Raw genomic sequence first — 20,273 nt, forward strand, 5'->3', positions numbered from 1 at the left:
TCCACACAGCCTGCCGACGGCCGGCCATATTTCTCTCCAGCGGTCGGTAGGGAGCTCATTGTAATACATCAGAATCTCATTAAAAGGCTATACTGCCAGGCTCTGGATCGTCCATCAATGTCAGAGGGAAAGCACGTTGACGTGTTTCACAACAGCACACAGGCGACGTGCACTTGGCGACCTTCACTTTGGGGCAGCTGGGGGTGAGTGAATAGCATCGTTTTCCACAACTCGCCAGGGTCACCTGTTGCTCTGCAGGCTTCGGAGCACCAAGATTAAGTGCCACCCGGGCCCAGAGGTGATTGTAGTTGGGGTGGTGTCCAGGGGCAACTGCTGCCTGGCCCCAGAAGCGACTGTACTCGGGGTGGGGGTGTCCGGGGGCAATTGCTGCCCTGGCGTTGGATCCCGTGCACAAGCAATCGAGGTGGGAGGCAGGGTAAGTGAGGGAAGTGGCCACGATAAACTGACCATCCCTCTGCAAATGAGACAGTTCAGGTACAGTGACAGTGATATGATTGGAGTCAGGCACCCAGACTGCCAGCCCATGCAAGCAATGCACCAATGTGCCACCAAGCCCCCCAGATATTACCCTCCACCACCCCAGCACAGATTGCGAGTCTGCAACCAGTTTACTGGACCGTACAGCAGTTGGAATAAACACGGTGTACAATCTCCTCGCCACGCTGGCCATGGAGCAGTCACTGCTGGAGGCGCTCACAGCCCCTTGCAATCTCAGCATCCTGGTTTGGACCAGTGTCCCTCATCTTGCAGATTGACAGGGCAGCCATGCAGCGCACTCATCTCTGGCCATCCAAGGGGTGGCCAGCACTTCCTGGAAAGCATTAAGGGGTGGTCACACAGGGCCAGGAAAGGTGCTAAGTATAGCCATGCTATCCACATGTCTTGGTCTTTCATGCTGCAGGAGGACCGTTTCAGGATCATGGATCCTGGTGACCTATCTGTATGCCTGGTGGCCTACAGAGAGCAAGGAAGACAGAGGAGAAAGTGATTGAAGCTCCTGGCTGTGCAAAGTCAGGAGCAGCAACCTCAGGAAGAACAGGCTGCTGGGGCTCCAGCACACACTGCCCAGGAGCAATAGCAAGCCATGGCTGGTCAGTGCCTAGCAACAACCAGGGTCTATAGATGCCGCCTGTCATTCCTGCAGATGACCGAGAACCAGTGTGTTCAATGACTGTGCATGTCTAGGGACCTGGTCACTCATAACTGCCACTTACTGCAGGGCTTGGTACCAAGGGGGCATCCACTGCCAGTGGCTGTGAAAATGATTGGCGCTCAATTTCAATGCTAGTGGCTCCTTTCAGGGTTTCTGAAGTGACCTCTGTGGAATCTCACAAGCTGCCACCCACAAATGCATCCATGAGGTCATGGATGCCATCTTCTCCATGGCACACAACTTTGTGCATTTCACCCGGGACTGCCAGGATGCAAGGGCCATTGGGTTTGCTCAGATCTCAGGATTTCCACAGGTGCAGGGTGAGATCAACTGCACCCATGTGGCGCTCAGGTCTCCGTCGTTACACACGGTGGACTACATCAACTGCAAGCACTTCCACTCACCGAACATGCAGCTGGAATGCAACCACCGGAAGCACATGCTGTAGGCGTGCACATGGTTACCAGGGAGTTTTCAGGATGCTTGTTACCGTCACCACCAAGGACCTCCTCACCGTCATCCCCACTGCCGTCCTCCTCATTCGAGGAGACCTCCAGCTGCTCCATCTTCTCCTCAGCTCATCTCCCTGTTGTAAAGGGCGCAGTAGATGATGATGATTTGTGACAGCTTCAGTGGACTTTGCAGGGCTCCACCAGACCGTCCAGGTACCAGAACCACATCTTTAGCATCCCGAGGGTCTGCTCTACAAAGTTGTGAGCTACAGCTTGGGCTTCATTATGTTGTCACTCTGCTGCAGTCTGAGGCATGGTCAGTTGCTCACAGATCTCTGCAGTCTTCCAGGGTCCACAGAAGCTGCAGCGTTGGCTCCTTGGGGACAAGGGCTACCCGCAGAGGCCGTGGCTGATGACACCTGTGCGGTGGCCTCAGACTGCAGCAGAGTGATGCTATAATGAGGCTCATGCTGCAGCTCACAAGTTGGTGGAGCAGACCATCAGGAGGCTGAAGATGAGATTCCGATACCTGGACTGCTCTGGTGGAGCCCTGTAATACAGTCCACAGAGGGTGTCACACATTATCGTCGTCTGCTATGCCCATTACAACCTGGTGCTCCAACGGGGAGATGAGCTGGCTGAGGAGGAGATGGAGGAGCTGCAAGTCTCCTCTGTTGAGGAGATTGCAGTGGGATGAGGGTGAGGAGGTCCTCGGTGGTGACGATGATGGGGATAAGGCTCTCGCACTGGCTAGATGAGGCAGGTGCGCTCGGGAGGCCCTCATAGCTGCCAGACTTGTGAAGGATGATGATATACGGTGAGGTGTCCCCATAGATCCTCATATTGCATTTGTGAACGTTGACTCCAGTTTGGCTTATGGCAGCACCAGTACCCTCTGTGAGAACGCTCATGTCATGGAGACACAGTGGAGGCCCTAATAGTCGCTCGATTCAAAGAGGATGATGACAACATGCAGTGAGAACACTCCATAGATCTTCACATGGCCTCAGAATGTCTGACTCCTGTCTGACCGAGGGCAGCTCACTTGCACTCCATAATCAGGGCCATCCCATAGAGATGCAGCCTCGAAACTTTAGACGCATCCAATGCTGTGTCTGCCTTCACCACCTGAGCCCTTGAAGAGCTGGTGCACAGCATCAATGGTCGCAGACACTGGTGCATTGGCGGCCAGCCCCACCTTAAAAGTGCTGAGAGCACACAGAGAGTATGGGAACGCTCTGTGACGCCTGCCCATTACATTCTGGCAGCAACGACCAACAATGACCAAGGTGCAGGCATCAGTAATGTTTCCGGGAATGTGGGCCAGACCATCACTGTGGTCTGAAGGCTGCACAAAGCACAGGGAAGAGACCCTAGATTGAGATACCTGCCTTTTATCTTGTGCAGAAAGGTTTCACATCTGAGTGACAAGAACACTACTCATCAGAACAAGGAGCCATAGGCAGGGAGACATTCTCAGGAGTTAATTTACAATGGGGACATTATGTACAAATGATCAACACCTGTGCCCAGGCTGTGCAACTACTTCCCCTTAACGAGCTTGGCCTAAATAGCCAAGTGGTTATGGAACTGGGCTTGTAACCCCAAGATCAAGAGTTCAAATCTCACAATGGCAAACTATGAAACAATGTAACTTCATCTGAAACAGATGGAAACAGGTTTACTCAAAAGAGTATCAAGAGTTCAAATCTCACAATAGCAAACTATGAAACAATGTAACTTCATCTGGGTGGCATTGGTGTCTTGGAATTTTGCTTGGCCTAAATAGCCAAGTGGTTATGGTACTGGGTTTGTAACCCCAAGATCAAGAGTTCAAATCTCACAATGGCAAACTATGAAACAATGTAACTTCATCTGAAACAGATGGAAACAGGTTTACTCAAAAGAGTATCAAGAGTTCAAATCTCACAATGGCAAACTATGAAATAATGTAACTTCATCTGAAACAGATGGAAACGGGTTTGTACTCGAAAGAGTTACTTCCCCTTAACTGCCTTAACCCTGGTGCTCCCCGGACCTCCACAGCAGAGGTGGAGGCAGCCTGCTTGTCTGTGATGATTTTGGCGGGTGCCCTTTGGAGGGCAGAGACTTGGAGGGCCCTGGCCTGCTTTTGGGGTCCTGTTGTGTGGCAGTGGCATCCTCCTCAGCCTGTGGAACTGGAGCTAAGGTCACAGGTAGAGGGGATTTGGATGGGCCAGACACTCCTGGAGTCACCTGGCCAGATGACCTTGGGGTGTGCACATGCTGATCCTCCTGCCCGAGGGCCCCTGGCTGACTCCATGAGGGGAAGGGGTAGCTGGAGTGAGATTGAACTGCCCAGCACCCCTCTCACGTACACACTGGTACTAGTAGGTTTAGTGGCCTTAAAAGTGGATAAATCTGCAGGCCCGGATGAGATGTACCCCAGGCTGTTCAGGGAGGCAAGGGAAGAGATATCAGGGGCCCTGGCAGTAATTTTCAAATCCTCTCTGGCCACAGGTGCCAGAGGACTGGAGGACTGCTAACGTTGTCCCACTATTAAAAAAGGGAGGAAGGGATAGACCAGGAAATTACAGGCCAGTCGGTGGTGGGGAAGTTACTAGAAAGAATTCTGAGGGACAGAATACATCTGCACTTGGAGAGACATGTATTAATCAGGGATAGTTAGTATGGATTTGTCAAAGGAAGATCTTGTTTGACAAATTTGATCGAATTTTTTGAGGAAGTAACCAGGAGTGTTGATGTGGGTAATGCATTTGATGTGGTCTACATGGTCTTTAGCAAGGCTTTTGATAAGTCCCTCATGGCAGACTGGTCAAGAAAGTAAGAGCCCATGGGATCCAAGGCAAAATGACACGTTGGATCCAAAATTGGCTGAGAGGCAGGAAGCAGAGCGTGATGGTAGAGGGATGTTTCTGTGACTGGAAGTCTGTTTCCAGTGGGGTTCCACAGGGCGCAGTGCTGGGGCCCTTGTTGTTTGTGGTGTACATAGATGATTTGGACTTAAATGTTGGGGGTATGATCAAGAAGTTTGTGGATGACACGAAAATTGATAGGGTGACTCCAGTGAGGAGGATAGCCGTAAACTACAGGAGGATATCAGTGGACTGATCAGGTGGGCAGAGCAGTGGCAAATGGAATTCAACCCAGAAAAATGTGAGGTAATGCACTTGGGGGTGGGCTAACAAGGCAAGGGATTACACTGAAAGGTAGGACCCTGGAAAGTACTGAAGATCAGAGGGACCTTGGTGTGCATATCCATAGGTCCCTGAAGGTAGCAGGGCAGGTAGATAAGGTGGTTAAGAAGGCATATGGGATACTTGGATAAAAGCAAAATGCTGGAAATCTGAAACAAAAACAGAAAATGCTGGAAAAACTCAGCAGATCTAACAGCATCTGTCGAGAGAAAGACAGAGTCCATACGACTCTTTGGAGCTAAAGAGAAGTAAAAATGTGATGACATTTATACTGTTTAAGTGGGTGTGGAACAGGTGAAGGCCAGCGATAGGTGGAAGCAAATGAGAGATTGACAAAGATGTCATGGACGAAAGGACAAAGGGTGGTAAATGGTAGTGGTACTGGCTGAAGGAGGTGCTGATGCTGGCATTAACGTCAGAAAGCAGAATGTGGTAATAGCAGGACAAGCGTAAGCACTCTGGAAAGAACGACATCTTGGGTTGAAAGGTTATGGGGATAGGGTGGGAAATTGGAATTGAGGCAGAAATGAGATCAGCCATGATCGTAATGAATGGCAGGGCAGGCTCGAGGGGCTGAATTGCCTACTCCTGCTCCTAGTTCTTATGTTCTTATGTAATATTAACAAGTGACAGATGGCCCTTGTGGTGGTGGAGTGGGGGGAAAAGAAGGTAGAAAATAGTTTAAAAAATGGGGTTAAAACAATGAATACAAATAAGTGTATAAAAAATAAAAAAATAAAAATGAATATTGAAAAAAGGAGATAAAAAAGGGGTAAGGATGGAGGAGGGAGCTCGGTCTGAAGTTGTTCTGCTCAATGTTAAGTCAAGAAAGCTGTAAAGTGCCTAATTGGAAGTTTGCGTTGAGCTTCACTTGAACATTGCAGCAGGCCGAGGACAAACGTGGGCATGAGAGCAGGATGGTGTGTTGAAATGGCAAGCGACAGGGAGGTCTGGGTCATGCTTGCGGACAGACCAAATGTGTTCTGCAAAGCGGTCACCCAGTCTGCATTTGGTCTCTCCAACGTAGAGGAGACCACGTTGGGAGCAGCGAATGGAGTAGACTAAATTGAGGGATGTGCAAGTGAAATGCTGCTTCACTTGAAAGGAGTGTTTGGGCCCTTGGAAGGTGAGGAGGGAGGAGGTAAAGGGGCAGGTGTTGCATGTTCTGCGATTGCATGGATGGTGCCGTGGGAGGGGGATGAGGTGTTGGGTGTGATGAAGGAGTGGACCAGGATGTCCCGGAGGGAACGATCCCTGTGGAATGCCGATGGGGGGGGTGAAGGGAAGATGTGTTTGGTGGTGGCATCATGCTGGAGTTGGCGGAAATGGCGGAGGATGATCCTTTGAATGTGGAGGCTGGTGGGGTGAAGAGTGAAGACAAGGGGGACCCTATTGTGGTTCTGGGAGAGAGAGGAATGTGTGAGGACAGAGGCGCTGCAGATGGGTTGGACACGGTTGAGGGTCCTGTCAACCATAGTCGATGGGAAACCTCGGTTAAAGAAGAAGGAAGGCATGTCAGAAGTGCCATTTTGGAAAGTGGCATCATCGGAACAGATGCGATGGAGGCAAAGGAATTGAGAGAATGGGATGGAGCCCTTCCAGGAAGCAGGGCGTGAGGAGCTGTAGTTGAGGTAGCTGTGGGAGTTCGTGGGCTTGTAATGAATATTGGTGGACAGTCTATCACCAAAAATTGAGACAGAGAGGTCAAGTAAGGGAAGGACCATGTGAAAGTGACAGAGGGGTGGAAATTGGAAGGAAAATTGATAAATTTTTCCAGGTCCAGACAAGAGCATGAAGCAGGACCGAAACAGCCATCGATGTATTGAGAAAAGGGTTGTGGGAAGGGGCCTGAGTAGGACTGGAACATTACCCTGTAAAGAGACAGGCATAACTGGGGCCCATGTGGCACACCTTTTATTTTGAGGAAGCGAGACAAGTTTAAGGAAAAATTGTTCAGTGAGAGAAAAAGGCCTGCTGAGTTTTTCCAGAATTTCCTGTTTTTGTTTCAGATTTCCAGCATCTGCATTATTTTGCTTTTATTTTTGTGTTTACTTCACTGCCACTTCTTTTCCAGGAATGCCTACTTTGAAGAAGTATTGCTCTTCTCTCTGACAGGATTTCTGCTTGTCTCTTTTGCCTTATTCATTTCCTGCTTTCCATTTCCCTCCTGGCGTTTGACAAGGTGTTTACTAAAACTCAGTTTCACAGCCATATTTCCTTCCTCAGTGACTGTCTCCACCTCTGACTACCCCACATGCATTCCAACTGAAGTTCCATCCTCCATGTTTCAAATCCACCCAGGATTACAGGTATCTCCGGGACAAACAACGCTCCTCAGACTGCTGTTCTCGTCACATCCTGAGATCCACACTCAGTGACGTGCACCACCACTCGATCTCTTCCTCCAGCAGCACCGAATCACCCTATCTCTAAGCTGTCCTTACCCCCAGTTTCATTTTATTCTCTGTCTCATCTGATTCCTTAACAAGAAATTTTGTCGCTTCCTCTCTGGTGTTAAGGAACACAACTCATTGATACCAATGCCCATCCAGGACCCTCCACCCCTTCCTGCCCCTCTGACCCCATTCTGTCTTCTAATCCCAGCCCTTTCCATGTATTCACCATACCCCCTGACCTTCCCCGCTGATGTTGAACGTTCTATACTCAGCAAAGGATTTGGTTTCATACCCTTATGCCCTCACCTCAATGAATTCTGGGCTTGGCACGATGCTGAACTCTCCTTCCACCACCTTCATCTCCGTGCTCACTTCTTTGGAGGAGTCCTCCCCCCTGTTCAACAGATTCTTTCACCAACGTCCAGTATTCTCCCTCCACCTGGACCCCTCCCTCTGGCCTCTTACCTGCCCTTGATCCTTTCATTGAGAACTGTTGGCGTGACTTCAGTCGTCTCAATTTCTCTGCTCCTTTCACTCATTCTAACCTGTCTCCTTCTGAACTTGCCGCACTCCGTTCTCTCAGATTCAACCCTGACTTTGTTATCAAACCTGCCAACAAGGGTGGTACTGGTGTTGTCTGGAGTACTGACCTCTACCTCACAGAGGCTGAACGCCAACTCACAGACACTTCCTCCTACCTCCCCCTGGGCTAAGACCCCACCACCAAACATCAAGCCATTGTTTCCAGAACTGTCACTGACCTCATCTCCCCTGGAGATCTTCCCTCCACAGCTTCCAACATCATAGTCTCTCAACCTCGGACTCCTCCCCAAAATTCACAAACAGGACTGTCCCGGTAGACTGATCATGTCAGCCTGTTCCTGCTCCATGGAACACATTTCTTGCTATTTTGACTCCATTCTCTCTCCCTTGTCCAGTCTCTTCATCCACAATTTCTCTGATGCTCCACGTCATATCAAAAATTTCCAGTTCTCTGGCTCTAAGCGCCTCCTCTTCACCATGGACGTCCAATCACTCTACACCTGCAACCCCACCAGGATGGTCTGAGGGCTCCCTGCTTCTTCCTTGAACAGAGGCCTGAACAATCTTCATCCATCACCACTCTTCCATCTGGCTGAACTTGTTCTCTCACTGAACAATTTCTCCTTAAACTCGTCTCACTTCCTCCAAATAAAAGGTGCAGCTATGGGTACCCGCATGGGTCCCAGTTATGCCCGTCTCTTTATGGAACATTCCTTGTTCTATAGTCCTACTCAGGCCCCTTCCCACAACTCTTTCTCCAGTATATCAATGACTGTTTCAGTGCCGCTTTATGCTCTCGTCTGGATCTGGAAAAATGTATCAATTTTGCTTCCAATTTCCACCCCTTCATCACCTTCACATGGTCCATCTCCAACACTTCCCTTCCCTTCCTTGACCTCTCTGTCTCGATTTCTGGTGATAGACTGTCCACCAATATTCATTACAAGCCCACCGACTCCCACAGCTACCTCAACTACAGCTCCTCACTCCCTGCTTCCCATAAGGACTCCATCTCATTCTTTCAGTTCCTTCGCCTCCGTCACATCTGTGCCAATGATGCCACTTTCCAAAACAGCACTTCTGACAAGTCTTCCTTCTTCCTTAACCAAGGTTTCCCACCCACTGTGGTTGACAGGACCCTCAACCGTGTCCGACCCATCTCCAGTGCCTCTGCCCTCACACCTTCCTCTCCCCCCCCCCAGACCCACAATGGGTCCACCACACCAGTCTCCGCCATTTCTGCCAACCCCAGATAATGCCACCACCAAACACATCTTCCCTTCACCCACCCCCCCTTTGGAATTCCTTAGGGACCGTTCCCTCCGGGACACCCTCCACCACCCCAACACCTCATCCCCCTCCCACAGCACCTTCCCATGCAATCACAGAAGGTGCAACCCTTTACCACCTCCTTCCTCACCATCCAAGGGCCCAAACAGTTCTTTCAAGTGAAGCAGCACTTCACTTGCACTTCCCTCAATTTAGTCTACTGCATTCGCTGCCCCCAATGCAGCCTCTGCTACATTGGAGAGACCAAATGCTGACTGGGTGACCGGTTTGTAGAACACCTTTGATCTGTCTGCAAGCATGACCCAGACCTTCCTGTTGCTTGCCATTTCAACACACCATCCTGCTCTCATGCCCACATGTCCGTCCTTAGCCTGCTGCAATGTTCCAGTGAAGCCCAACGCAAACTGGAGGAACAACACTTCATCTTCCGATTAGGCACTTTACAGCCTTCCAGACTTAACATTGAGTTCAACCACTTCAGACCATGAACTCTCTCCTCCATCCCCACCCCTTTTTATCCCCTTTATTCAATATTCATTTTTATTTTTTATCCACTTATTTTTATTTTTATTCATTTTTATTCATTGTTTATCCCCACCTTTTATCCTATTTTCTATCATCTTTCCCCACCACTGTCCCCTCCCCTCACCGCACACCCACTAGGGTGTTTATGACATTTTTGTCAATCTCTCCTTTGCCTCCACCTATCACTGGCCTTCTATCCAGCTTCACCTGCTCCACAACCCCTTAAACAGTATAAATCTCATCACATTTTTACTTCTCCTTAGCTCTGAAGAAACGTTAACTCTGTCTTTCTCTCCACAGATGCTGTCAGACCTGCTGAGTTTTTCCAGCATTTTCTGTTACATGGGATACTTGCCTTTATTAGCCGTGACACTGAATACAAGAGCAGGGAGATTATGCTGGAACTGTATAAAATGCTGGTTAGGCCACAACTGGAGTACTGCATGCAGTTCTGGTCACCACATTAAAGCAAGGATGTGCTTGCAGTGGAGAGGGTGCAGAGGAGATTTACCAGGATGTGCCTGGGCTGGAGGGTCTCAGCTGTGAGGAAAGATTCGATAGGCTGGGGTTATTTTCCTTGGAGCAATGAAGATTGAGAGGGGAACTGATAGAGGTGTATAAGATTATGAGGGACATAAATGAGGTGCATGGGGAGGTACTTTTTCCATCTATTAATAGAGGGGTCAATAACCAGGGGGCATAGATTTAAGGTAAGAGGTAGAAGGCTAAGAGGGGGAGTTGAGGAGAAATTTTTTCACCCAGAGGGTGGTGGGAGTCTGGAAGTCACTGCCCCAAAGGGAGGTTGAGTCAGAAACTCTCGTAACATTTAAGAAGTATTTAGATGTTCACTTGCATTGCCATAGCTTCCAGGGCTATAGGCCAAGCGCTGGAAAATGGGATTAGTGCAGTCAGATCTTTGTTGACTGACATGGACATGATGGGCTGAATGGCTTCCTTCTGTGCTGTAAATGTCTAAGTTATTTTACCCACACATTACTGCAATTAGTGCCAGCCCTTAGTTTCTAACATTAGATGTGATTCCTTGAATGGACAACACTTGCTAAACAATCCTAATTGTGCTAAGAATTACACTGAAGCCCAATTTAAGGTCAGGCTCACATGCTAGACAAAATATACTCTAAATGACAGGTCCAAATTCATATCCATTATGCCGCTCAACAAGCCTTACTCGAAAGTAAGCAAAGAAAATGCATGCTGGGCTTGTGTAAGAGCGATGAGCTACCTATATATGACAGGGCTTGTTCTTACTGCATCCACACATTTATAGATTGCCCAAAACACACACAAGCGATATACTTAAATGCCCTATCTTATCTATGACCAGTTCTGCACAAAATGAATTGGCCAAATGGTTGTGTGAATTGTTACAACCAGTTTTGACCAAGTTTTCCACATACACAGTGAAGGATTCCTTCACATTTGTGAAGGCCACACAGGACTTGCATATCAATAGCACTGCTGTGTCCATGTGCTCATTTGACATTGCTAGCCCATTCACCAATGATCCACTTCAGGAAGCCATAGATATTTGCACTGCAGCACTATATCATTGCGTGAATCAGTATTTATTCAACTTATTAACTCAGCAACATGCGCAGTTGAGTTCAGTTTTAATTACACCATATATGCCCAAATAGATGGTTTTGCCATAGGATCCCCTGTAGGCCCAGCTCTCACAAACTTCTTTGTTGGGTTCCATGAGAAGCTTTTCTTCAATGGAATGACACCTGACTTCCTACCACTTGCATATTTCCAATATGTGTATGATATATTTGCTATACTTAATCCGCATCTGCATGTAATAATTTCCTTAATAGGCTCCATCCTGCTCTCAAATTCACCTATGAAATGGAGCAGTCAAATGAACTCCCCTTCCTTGAAGTACTAGTTGAGAAATCTGCCAGGAGGTTCTCTATCATGGTCTACTTTCTACTCTATCATGCAAGCCTACTTTCACTGGTCAATATACACGTTGGAATTCTTACAGTTCCACACGCTATAAGATTGGTCTTTTCAGCAATCTTGTAAATAGGGCCCAAGCCATTTGCTCACTGTGCAAACTTGATGCTGAAATAGGGCACATCAAGGGCATCCTACAGGATAATGGCTGCCCTGATCAGATCATTTTGTGCTGTATATGACACAAACTCATGAGCGGGCAGTTACTTTCAGTGCCTGGTCTACCTCAGATTACCCTGGAAGGGCAAGGTATCTCAAAAATTTGAGCAACAGGCGAAGCTAGCTGTTTCACGCTGCTACTCTGCAATAGCAACATGAATGGCATTCGCCACTAACAGGATGCTGCCATCAAGTCAGAAAGGTGTTCTGCCTATCACACAAATGAGTAATGTGGTATATGAATTTCAGTGCCAGTGTGATGCTGAATGAGTATGTAGGCCGCATGTCCCAAAGACTGATGGATCGTATCAAACAGCACGTCCCAGCCACTGTGCACAATGGGCAGGGTACAGACTGTACCCAACCAGCCCATGCTTGCAAAATTCAAAACACAGTGTCCAACATTAGATGTGATTCTGCAGTTGGACAACATTTGCTAAAGAATCCATGGTGTGCCAAGAATTACGCTGACAACCAATTTAAGATTTCCATTGGGCTTATAATGTGGTGCATTTGCATGTACTGGGAGCTAACTGTATTAATTCACAGGTCCCTGTAGAACATATACATGTTTCAGCTAAACAAAATAAGTGACAACCATTCACTGACTCATTCCTCAGGGCAATGCCTTGACCAATCAGGGTCAAGCTGCCTGGTTTAAATTTCAAACAGTGCTTTCCAGTTAATTGTCAATCAACATTCTCCATGGCAATGCCACTTGCCAACCAATCAGCACCCTCTTCACATACATTATAAATTGTTGTTTTCCCCCTTATATTGGTATTCTGGCGAGTGTCCTGATGAGTGCAAGACAAAAAGCCTAGACATGTCTTTTTTTAAATAATACCCAAGTTCTATAATACCAAACGACTATTTGAATTTTCCATCTTATCATCAAGCTAACCTGCATCCAACGACTGCTCTGAAAACTCTGCTCACACTTTAACAGCTGCGATAAATTCCACCACAGGATTGCCTAATCCACAACATTCTAAAACAATCAACAATATTCTAAATAAAACAACCCACAACATTCTAAAAAAACGTCAATGTACCTTATCCCCCAATGTTAATGGATCCTTTAAAAAAAATCCAAGATGTGCTTCTGGATCTACATCTTCAGCAAAAACTAATCAGTCCTTCTGGCCGAACCCTATCTGAGTATCTTTGTTGAAATTCATCCATTTGTTTTTGAGACATATTGTTTGAAGATAATTAGACTAATGGACTAACAAATGGGTGAAAACATTACCTTCTCCCACCTTCATGGGAATGAAGGATTAAATGGGAAGGGATTAAAAAAAAGGAAAGTATGATGATAGTAGGAATAGTAAATTATCAACAGATTAAAATCACAGGCAGCAACAGTGAAATGGCAAAAACTTTAGTGAATTACTTTTCTTCAGTATTTACCTGGAAGATATATCAGGTGCACATACATCAGAAGATGAGATTAGAAATTATATAAGTACATTTAAAATAAAATGAGAAGAAATATTAGATAAAGTAGCCAAATTCAAAGCGAATAAACTTCTGTACCAGGGTCCAGGTGAATTGCAACATCTCCCCCCTGCCCCACCCAGCCCCACCCTGCGCCTGCATCTCTGTTGCTGAGGACTGTAAAATTCTGCCCAAAAGGCCACACAAAGCACTAGAGTTTATGGACGGATAGAATTGAAAGGTGTGTAAGTTATGTTAAACTTATATTGAACCTTAGTTAAACCACATTTGATCATCCCATTAACTTATTATAAAACTGATATAGAGGCACTGGAGAATGTACGAAAAACTTACAAGGATGCTAGAAGATTTATGAGGTTCTACCTATCAGGATGATATGAATAGGTGGGTCTTTTCTTTTGAGATGAGAAGGCTAAATGTCTTTGTAGGAAGCATTTTAGTAGAGTAGACACAGAAAGTATTTCCTCCTGTTGCAGAAGAGCAAAACTAGAGGCCATCAGTGTAAGTTGATCATTAAGAAATTTGAAAAGGAATTCAAAAGAAATTTCTTTATCCAGAATGATGAGAATGTGCAACTTTGCTATATTTCTCCCAAACACAGGGGGCTGGATTATGCCCTTGTTGGCCGTGCGCTGTGGGTGGGCCCAGGAGTGGCTGTGAAACCAACCGCTGCCTGTGATCGGGTCCTGACTGTGATTTCACGCTGGCTGGCCAATTTAGGCCCGGCCAGCTTGAAAAGCGGCTCGTCACTGGCCAGGAAGGGCCGAGCGGGGTCGGGGCCATGTTTGCCATGGAGTCCAATGGCGACCCTGCAGCCAGTATAAAGAAGGCCCAGGCAGGCCCAGAAAGGCTGCCAGGGAAGGACATCTGGCTGCTGATTTGACGATGCACTCAAGTGCAGCTACAAATGCCAATTGGGAGGGCAGGTCGAGTGGGCACTTGCTTTTCTGAGGAGTGCCTAGTGGTCCTGCTGGAGGAAATGGCTGTCAGCAGGGTCATCCTTGTCCCCAGAGATCGGAAGAGGAGGCCACCACACCTCACCAAGAGGTGAGCAGCCATGATGTGGTGCGACGCACCTGGGTGCAGTGCTGGAAGCACTTCAATGACCTGCTGCACTCAGGAAGGGTGAATACCATGTTGGCATGGGTCAGTGTGCAGAATTGTTAAAAGTGTGGCCGTCCCCCCACATGGCTCTCAGCGGTGTTAGGGTCTGAGTGCCAACTGCCAATGGCGCCAGGGCTGGCCAAGGGGGTTAACCCTGGCTGCTTGGACTGAGTGCCTTGTGGCTCATGGGCCACAACTCACGTGTGCCCTGCGAGGTGCTGCTCAGCTGGGATTGGCTAGGCTGCAATGGCGCTGCAGGTAGAGAGTGGACTAATGAATGTTCTTCTGTCCTTTTAGGAGAAGACAAGCCATAACCAAGCACGTACAGTCGGAGGCCTATCCAACCCGCTGCAGCTCTTCTGCAAGATGCCCTGGAGCTGGAGAGACGGCACGGTCTCCGGGTGTGGAGAAGCTAGCTTGCCAGGTGAATGTAAGAGTGCAGCGCACAGAGGTGAGGCATGCGGATTGTGCAACCATTCTAGTGTAGTCCCCTCACTGAAGTGAGCCTCAAACCTGGAGACCCCTTTGATCATTGAAAGTCAATGGCACTGTGATGCAGATCTCCATTGTCTCATCGCAGTGAGAGTGTGATGACTTTAACTAATGACATGTCCTTGTTCTCCCTTTTAGGTTTGCCAGCAGGCATCCGATCTGCAGACCCCAAAAATCCATCCCTGACACCAGAGGACCGCTGGGCATCCTAGTTACCTGCGTCACACCCGCTCTCTGAAGCAGGCACCTGCGCAGATATCACTGCCTCAGTGGGCATTAGATCAATGGCTAGTATTTCGGCGCACATTGGTGAGGGCACTTCACACTCGTCTGAGGTGCAGGTGGAGTGCCCAACATGCCAGCAGTTGGAGGACTGCTGAAGATCAGGACCATGCTCAGTCAAAGGTTGATGATGAGCCTCTGAAGTCATCCATTAGGCGGCAGATGCTGGATGTCCAGTGAGATGTGTGGGAGATCTATGTATGCCATGGCCCCCGTGATGGAAGAGTCCATGCAGAGCGTGACCACTGCGTTGACCAGCATAGGCTCCATGGGCCAGAGGACGACTGCCAAGGTCATAAGACAGCGGATCAGAAATTAGGCCATTCGGCCCATCGAGTCTGCTCTGCCATTCAATCATGGCTGATAAGTTTCTCAACGCCATTCTCCCGCCTGCGCCCCATAACCTTTGATCCCCTTACCAATCAAGAACCTATCTATCTCGGTCTTAAGTACACTTAATGACCTGGCCTCCACAGCCTTCTGTGGCAATGAATTCCATAGATTCAAAGGCCAACAGGATAGCAGGGTCAGCAGGCTGTCTCCAATGCTGGTGCCAGCAAGGGGGGAGCACCTAGATGGAGCTCTCACAAGCATAGGTTAAAGGCACTATGAGCACAAGAGGGACAGGCCATGAGCAATTTTATGTTCATTTATGTTCAATTAATGTATACTGGTCTGGGACTTAAGATCAGAGAAGTTGATGTAAATAGTCTGTATTTGCCAAAATGATATAAATTTTGTTTTTGTCATCATGGCCTGAATATGCTTCAACTTTTTATTTTATTGGTGAAGGGTACGCCAGTATGTAATGCTTTACATACGTTGCACAGGTACTGAGTGTTCTTTGTGTTTAAATGAAAGCGTCCTTTCAGACATCTGGGATGGAGGAGGAGGTACTAGCATGCGCTTGAAGATGATCGTTGGTAACCTAGCTGAAAGAGCGTTGGATCAAGGTGTCCCTGGTGTCCCTGCCACCCTGTAGGTTACCGAGGTCAGCCTCCATGCCCTCAGCATTCTCCTCACCGGGCTCCTCTTCTGACCCACTACTGGACTCATCCTCTGTGGCCTGTGCAGCTGTGTCAAGATCCACTTCCTCCCTTGGATCCCCCCTTGCCAGTGCCAGTGTGGAAAGCGGAGCATGCAACCACTATTAGTGACTCCAGCTCTGGGGGGTATGGTAGTAAAAATAATGGCCTAGGCATCGGAAGTGCATCTTGAGAAGACCCATGGTCCTCTCTACCACTGCCCTTGTGGAGGCATGACCCATATTGTAACACTTCTCTACCTCTGTTCTTGGGTGGTGGAGAGGCGTCATGAGCCATCTCTTCAATGGATAGCCCTTGTCACCCGGCAGCCATCCATCCAGTCGGGCTGGAACACTGAAGAGCTAGGAGAGTCTGAGGATGTACGCGTTGTGGGAGCTGCCAGGGTACTTTGCACAGGCTTGTAAAATCTGCATCCTGTGGTCACACGCTATCATGGAGTCGAATCTCTTCCTGTTGACGAAGGCACCCAGCTGACCCGCTGGTGCCTTGATGGCCACATGTGTGCAGTTGATTACACCCTGGATGTGGAGGAACCCAGCAATCAATACAAACCCTCTGGTTCACTCAGCCTGGCTGGCCTTGTCCATTCAGTGAAGAATAAAGGTCAGGACCCACCTGAATAGAACTCCTGTTTGATGCAACTGTGGACAGCTGATTGGGAGACTCCACACAGATCCTCCACTGAGCCCTGGAAAGAGCTGGAGACATAGAAGTTGAGGGCCACTGTGACCTTCAGAGCCCCTGGCATGGGGTGTCCGCCCGCACAGTCAGAGTTGATCATCTGACAGATGGAGGTTACTGTCTCCCTTGAGAGGCGGAGCCTCCTTTGGCATTGCACCTCAGACATATTGAGGTAGCTGCATCGCCACCTGTAAACCCTGGCAGCAGGATAGTGGCATCTTCTGTGGCCCCTTCCACCTTGGACTTCCTGCTGGCCCTCTGCCCTTTGTGCCTGCTCCTCTCCTCCTATAAGTCGCTCCCCTGGAAGCTGCATTGGGACACCTGGCCTCCTCTCCCTTCTGCCCCTCTCTTCCTCCTCAGAGGAAGTACCTCCAGCAGAGAGCACAATCCCCATTACCAGAGTAAAGGAAGGCTGTCTGATACCTGGAAGGGTCTACATGGCCTGAATCCTCTGGGGGCCTGGCAGACACCAATTAGTCCTGAACTGAAGCTTGGAAATGCTAAGAATCAAGCCCTGAATAGAGATGAAGCTGCCAAGTACCAATAAGCAACTAGCTGCAAACTGACCATTTTAATCCTGCCCTTGGATGAGGTTTGAGGTTTTGGCTGGCTGCCTGCCTGTTTTACCTGTGCGTTGAGCAAAAAATTGCATGGGCAATGAAAAATCTCAGACAATTGAATTGTTAAGGGTCTGGAGTGGCCTGTTAATTAATGATGGGTGCCGCTCCGGCACCCGCGCACGCCCCCAACTGAAAGTTCGCAGGAGCGTGTGATGATGTTGGGATGCTCTGCCAACATCATCGTGCACAATTTTACTCTTGTTTTGGTTGGGCACACACCTGCCCGCGGGACAAAAAATTCTGCCCAGGAAGTTGTTGAGGTGAGTAGTGTTTAAGGAGAGGCTATAAAGGACTGGGGAATAGTGGTTTATGCTGATTAAGTTAGATGAAGAAGGATGGAAGGGGATTCAAGTGCAGCATTAACACCAGCATGGACTGGTTGGGCTAAATGGCCCATTTCCAAACTTTATAAAATGTAATTGTATGAATTATTGAGGAGGTCATGGAATTTATCAGAAATATAATTCTTGTCTGTGTAGAATGGGGAAAGTTGTTATGCAGACAACCAAGTATTACAATATTTAAAGGCTGGCATAGTTTGGAATAACGCATAGGGAAATCCTTGTTCTTATTTTTCAGGACCATCTATCTGAACCTCAATCCCCTCTGAATGGCAATTATGTAGACACTGGAATGGTTCTTGTCAATCCTTTTTGCCAAGAAACAGTCTTCTCAGCGAACACAGATTTTCTGAGTTGTAGTCATATGAAAAAAAAAACCTGAGTAAATCTATGTTTACCAATGGTAGCTGTATAAAGTACCTCAATGTTAATCTTACGAGAGCAAGCTGACTCAGATAACTGACTTATTTTCCAAAACTTCACAGATCATTTTTATATGTGAAGAAGACTTTACAAGACTGTTTTAACAAATAAAAGCATTTGTCAACAGACAACTTCTGGCCTATTGGTCTACTTTTTGTGATTTTTCTGGTTTTCACATGTATGTTTTCTCACTGATGTAATATTTTATGTTTACTTGTAATTTTAATTGTAATTTTAAGAAAACCTGAAATTAAAATTGGTGCGTTAGTCCAGAACAATAAATGTTTTTATACACAGCTGTAGTAACCCGAAGTTAAAATTACTGAACAAAATAAACATTTTCAGTGATTCACTGGAGGAGGAGGCTCCACAAATATCCCCATCCTCAATCATGGGAGAGCCCAGCACATCAGTACAAAAGATGAGGCTGAGGCATTTGTCACACTCTTCAGCCAGAGGTGCCGAGTGGATGATCTTGGCCTCCTCTGGAGTTCCCCAGCATCACAGATGCCAGTCTTCAGCAATTCAATTCACTTGACGTCATATCAAGAAATGGCTGAAGGCACTGGATAGTACAAAGGCTATGGGCCCTAATAATATTCCGGTAATAGTACTGAAGACTTGTGCTGCAGAATTTGCCGCGCCCCTAGCCAAGCTGTTCCAGTATAGCTACAACACCGGCACCTACCCAGCTTTGTGGAAAATTACCCAGGTATGTCCTGTCCATAATGAAAAGGACAAATCCAACCCAGCCATTAACCGACCCATTAGTCTACTCTTCATCATCAGTAAAGTAATGGAAGGAACATTGCTATCAAGTAGCGCACATGCTTAGCAATAACCTGCTCACACATGCCCAGTTTGGATTCCGCCAGGGCCACTCAGCTCCTGACTTCATTACAACCTTGGTTTAAACATGGACAAAAGAGCTGAACTCCCGAGGTGAGGTGAGAGTGACTGTCCTTAACATCAAGGCAGCATTTGACAGTGTGGCATCAAGGAGCCCTAGCAAAACTGGAGTCAGTGGGAATCGGGAGGAAATCTCTCCATTGATTGGAGTCATACCTAGCACAAAGGAAGATGGTTGTGGTTGTTGGATGTCAGTCACCTCAGCTCCAGGACATCACTGCAGGAGTTCCTCAGGGTAGTGTCCTCGGCCCAACCATCTTCAGCTGCTTCAATTACTTTCTTTCCATCATAAGGTCAGAAGTGAGGATGTTTGCTGATGATTGCACAATGTACAGCACCATTCGCAACAAGCAGTCCATGTCCGAATGCAGCAAGACGTGGACAATATCCAGTCTTGGGCTGACATGTGGCAAGAAACATTTGCGCCACACAAGTGTCAAGAAATGACCATCTCCAACAAGAGAGAATCCAACCATCGCTCCTTGACATTCAACGGCATTACCATCACTGAATCCCCCACTATCAACATTCTGGGGTTACCAGTGACCAGAAGCTGAACTGGACTAGCTGTATAAATACTGTGGCTACAAGAGCAAGTCAGAGGTTAGGAACTGTGTGATGAATAACTTACCACCTGACTCTTGCAAAGCCTGTCCACCATCTACAAGGCACAAGTCAGGAGTGTGATGGAATATTCCCCACTTGCCTGGCTCCCAGAACACTCAAGAAGCTTGACACCACCCAAGACAAAACAACCTGCTTGATTGGCACCATATTCATAAACATTCACTCCCTCCACCACTGACGCACAGTAGCAGCAGTGTGTACCATTGACAAGATGCACTGCAGGAAATCATCAAGGCTCCTTAGCACCTTCCAAACCTACGACCACTACCACCTAGAAGTTCCCCTCCAAGACCCTCACCATCCTGACTTGGAAATATATCGCCGTTCCTTCACTGCTGCTGGGTCAAAATCCTGGAACTCCCTTCCTAACAGCACTGTGGGTATACCTACACCACATAGACTACAGCAGTTCAGGAAGGCAACTCGCCACAACCTCCTCAATGGCAACTAGTGATGGGCAATAAAAATGCTGGCGTGGCCAGCAAAGCCCACATCCCGTGAATGAATTTTTAAAAATTGATTGAATCACAGTGATATGTACATGCACTTTATATGCCACTTTACAGCAGTC

The 20,273-nt window shown here is 47.7% G+C and overlaps 1 protein-coding gene across 3 annotated transcripts in view; it reads left to right on the forward strand.

Annotated features, from left to right (window-relative positions):
* The window catches only part of tmem108 (transmembrane protein 108), a 246,489-nt gene extending 228,195 nt beyond the window's left edge, over positions 1-18,294 (forward strand). For all 3 annotated transcript variants that reach the window (XM_041184566.1, XM_041184568.1, XM_041184567.1), the window contains one exon: positions 17,982-18,294. In XM_041184566.1, coding sequence (XP_041040500.1) covers positions 17,982-18,125 — 144 coding nt within the window. In that variant the 3' untranslated portion in view covers positions 18,126-18,294. The remainder of the gene's footprint in view (positions 1-17,981) is intronic.
* The last annotated feature ends 1,979 nt before the right edge of the window (positions 18,295-20,273 follow it).

This window comes from Carcharodon carcharias, chromosome 3 (assembly GCF_017639515.1).
Source record: "Carcharodon carcharias isolate sCarCar2 chromosome 3, sCarCar2.pri, whole genome shotgun sequence".
In the NCBI taxonomy this organism is placed as follows: Eukaryota; Metazoa; Chordata; class Chondrichthyes; order Lamniformes; family Lamnidae; genus Carcharodon; species Carcharodon carcharias.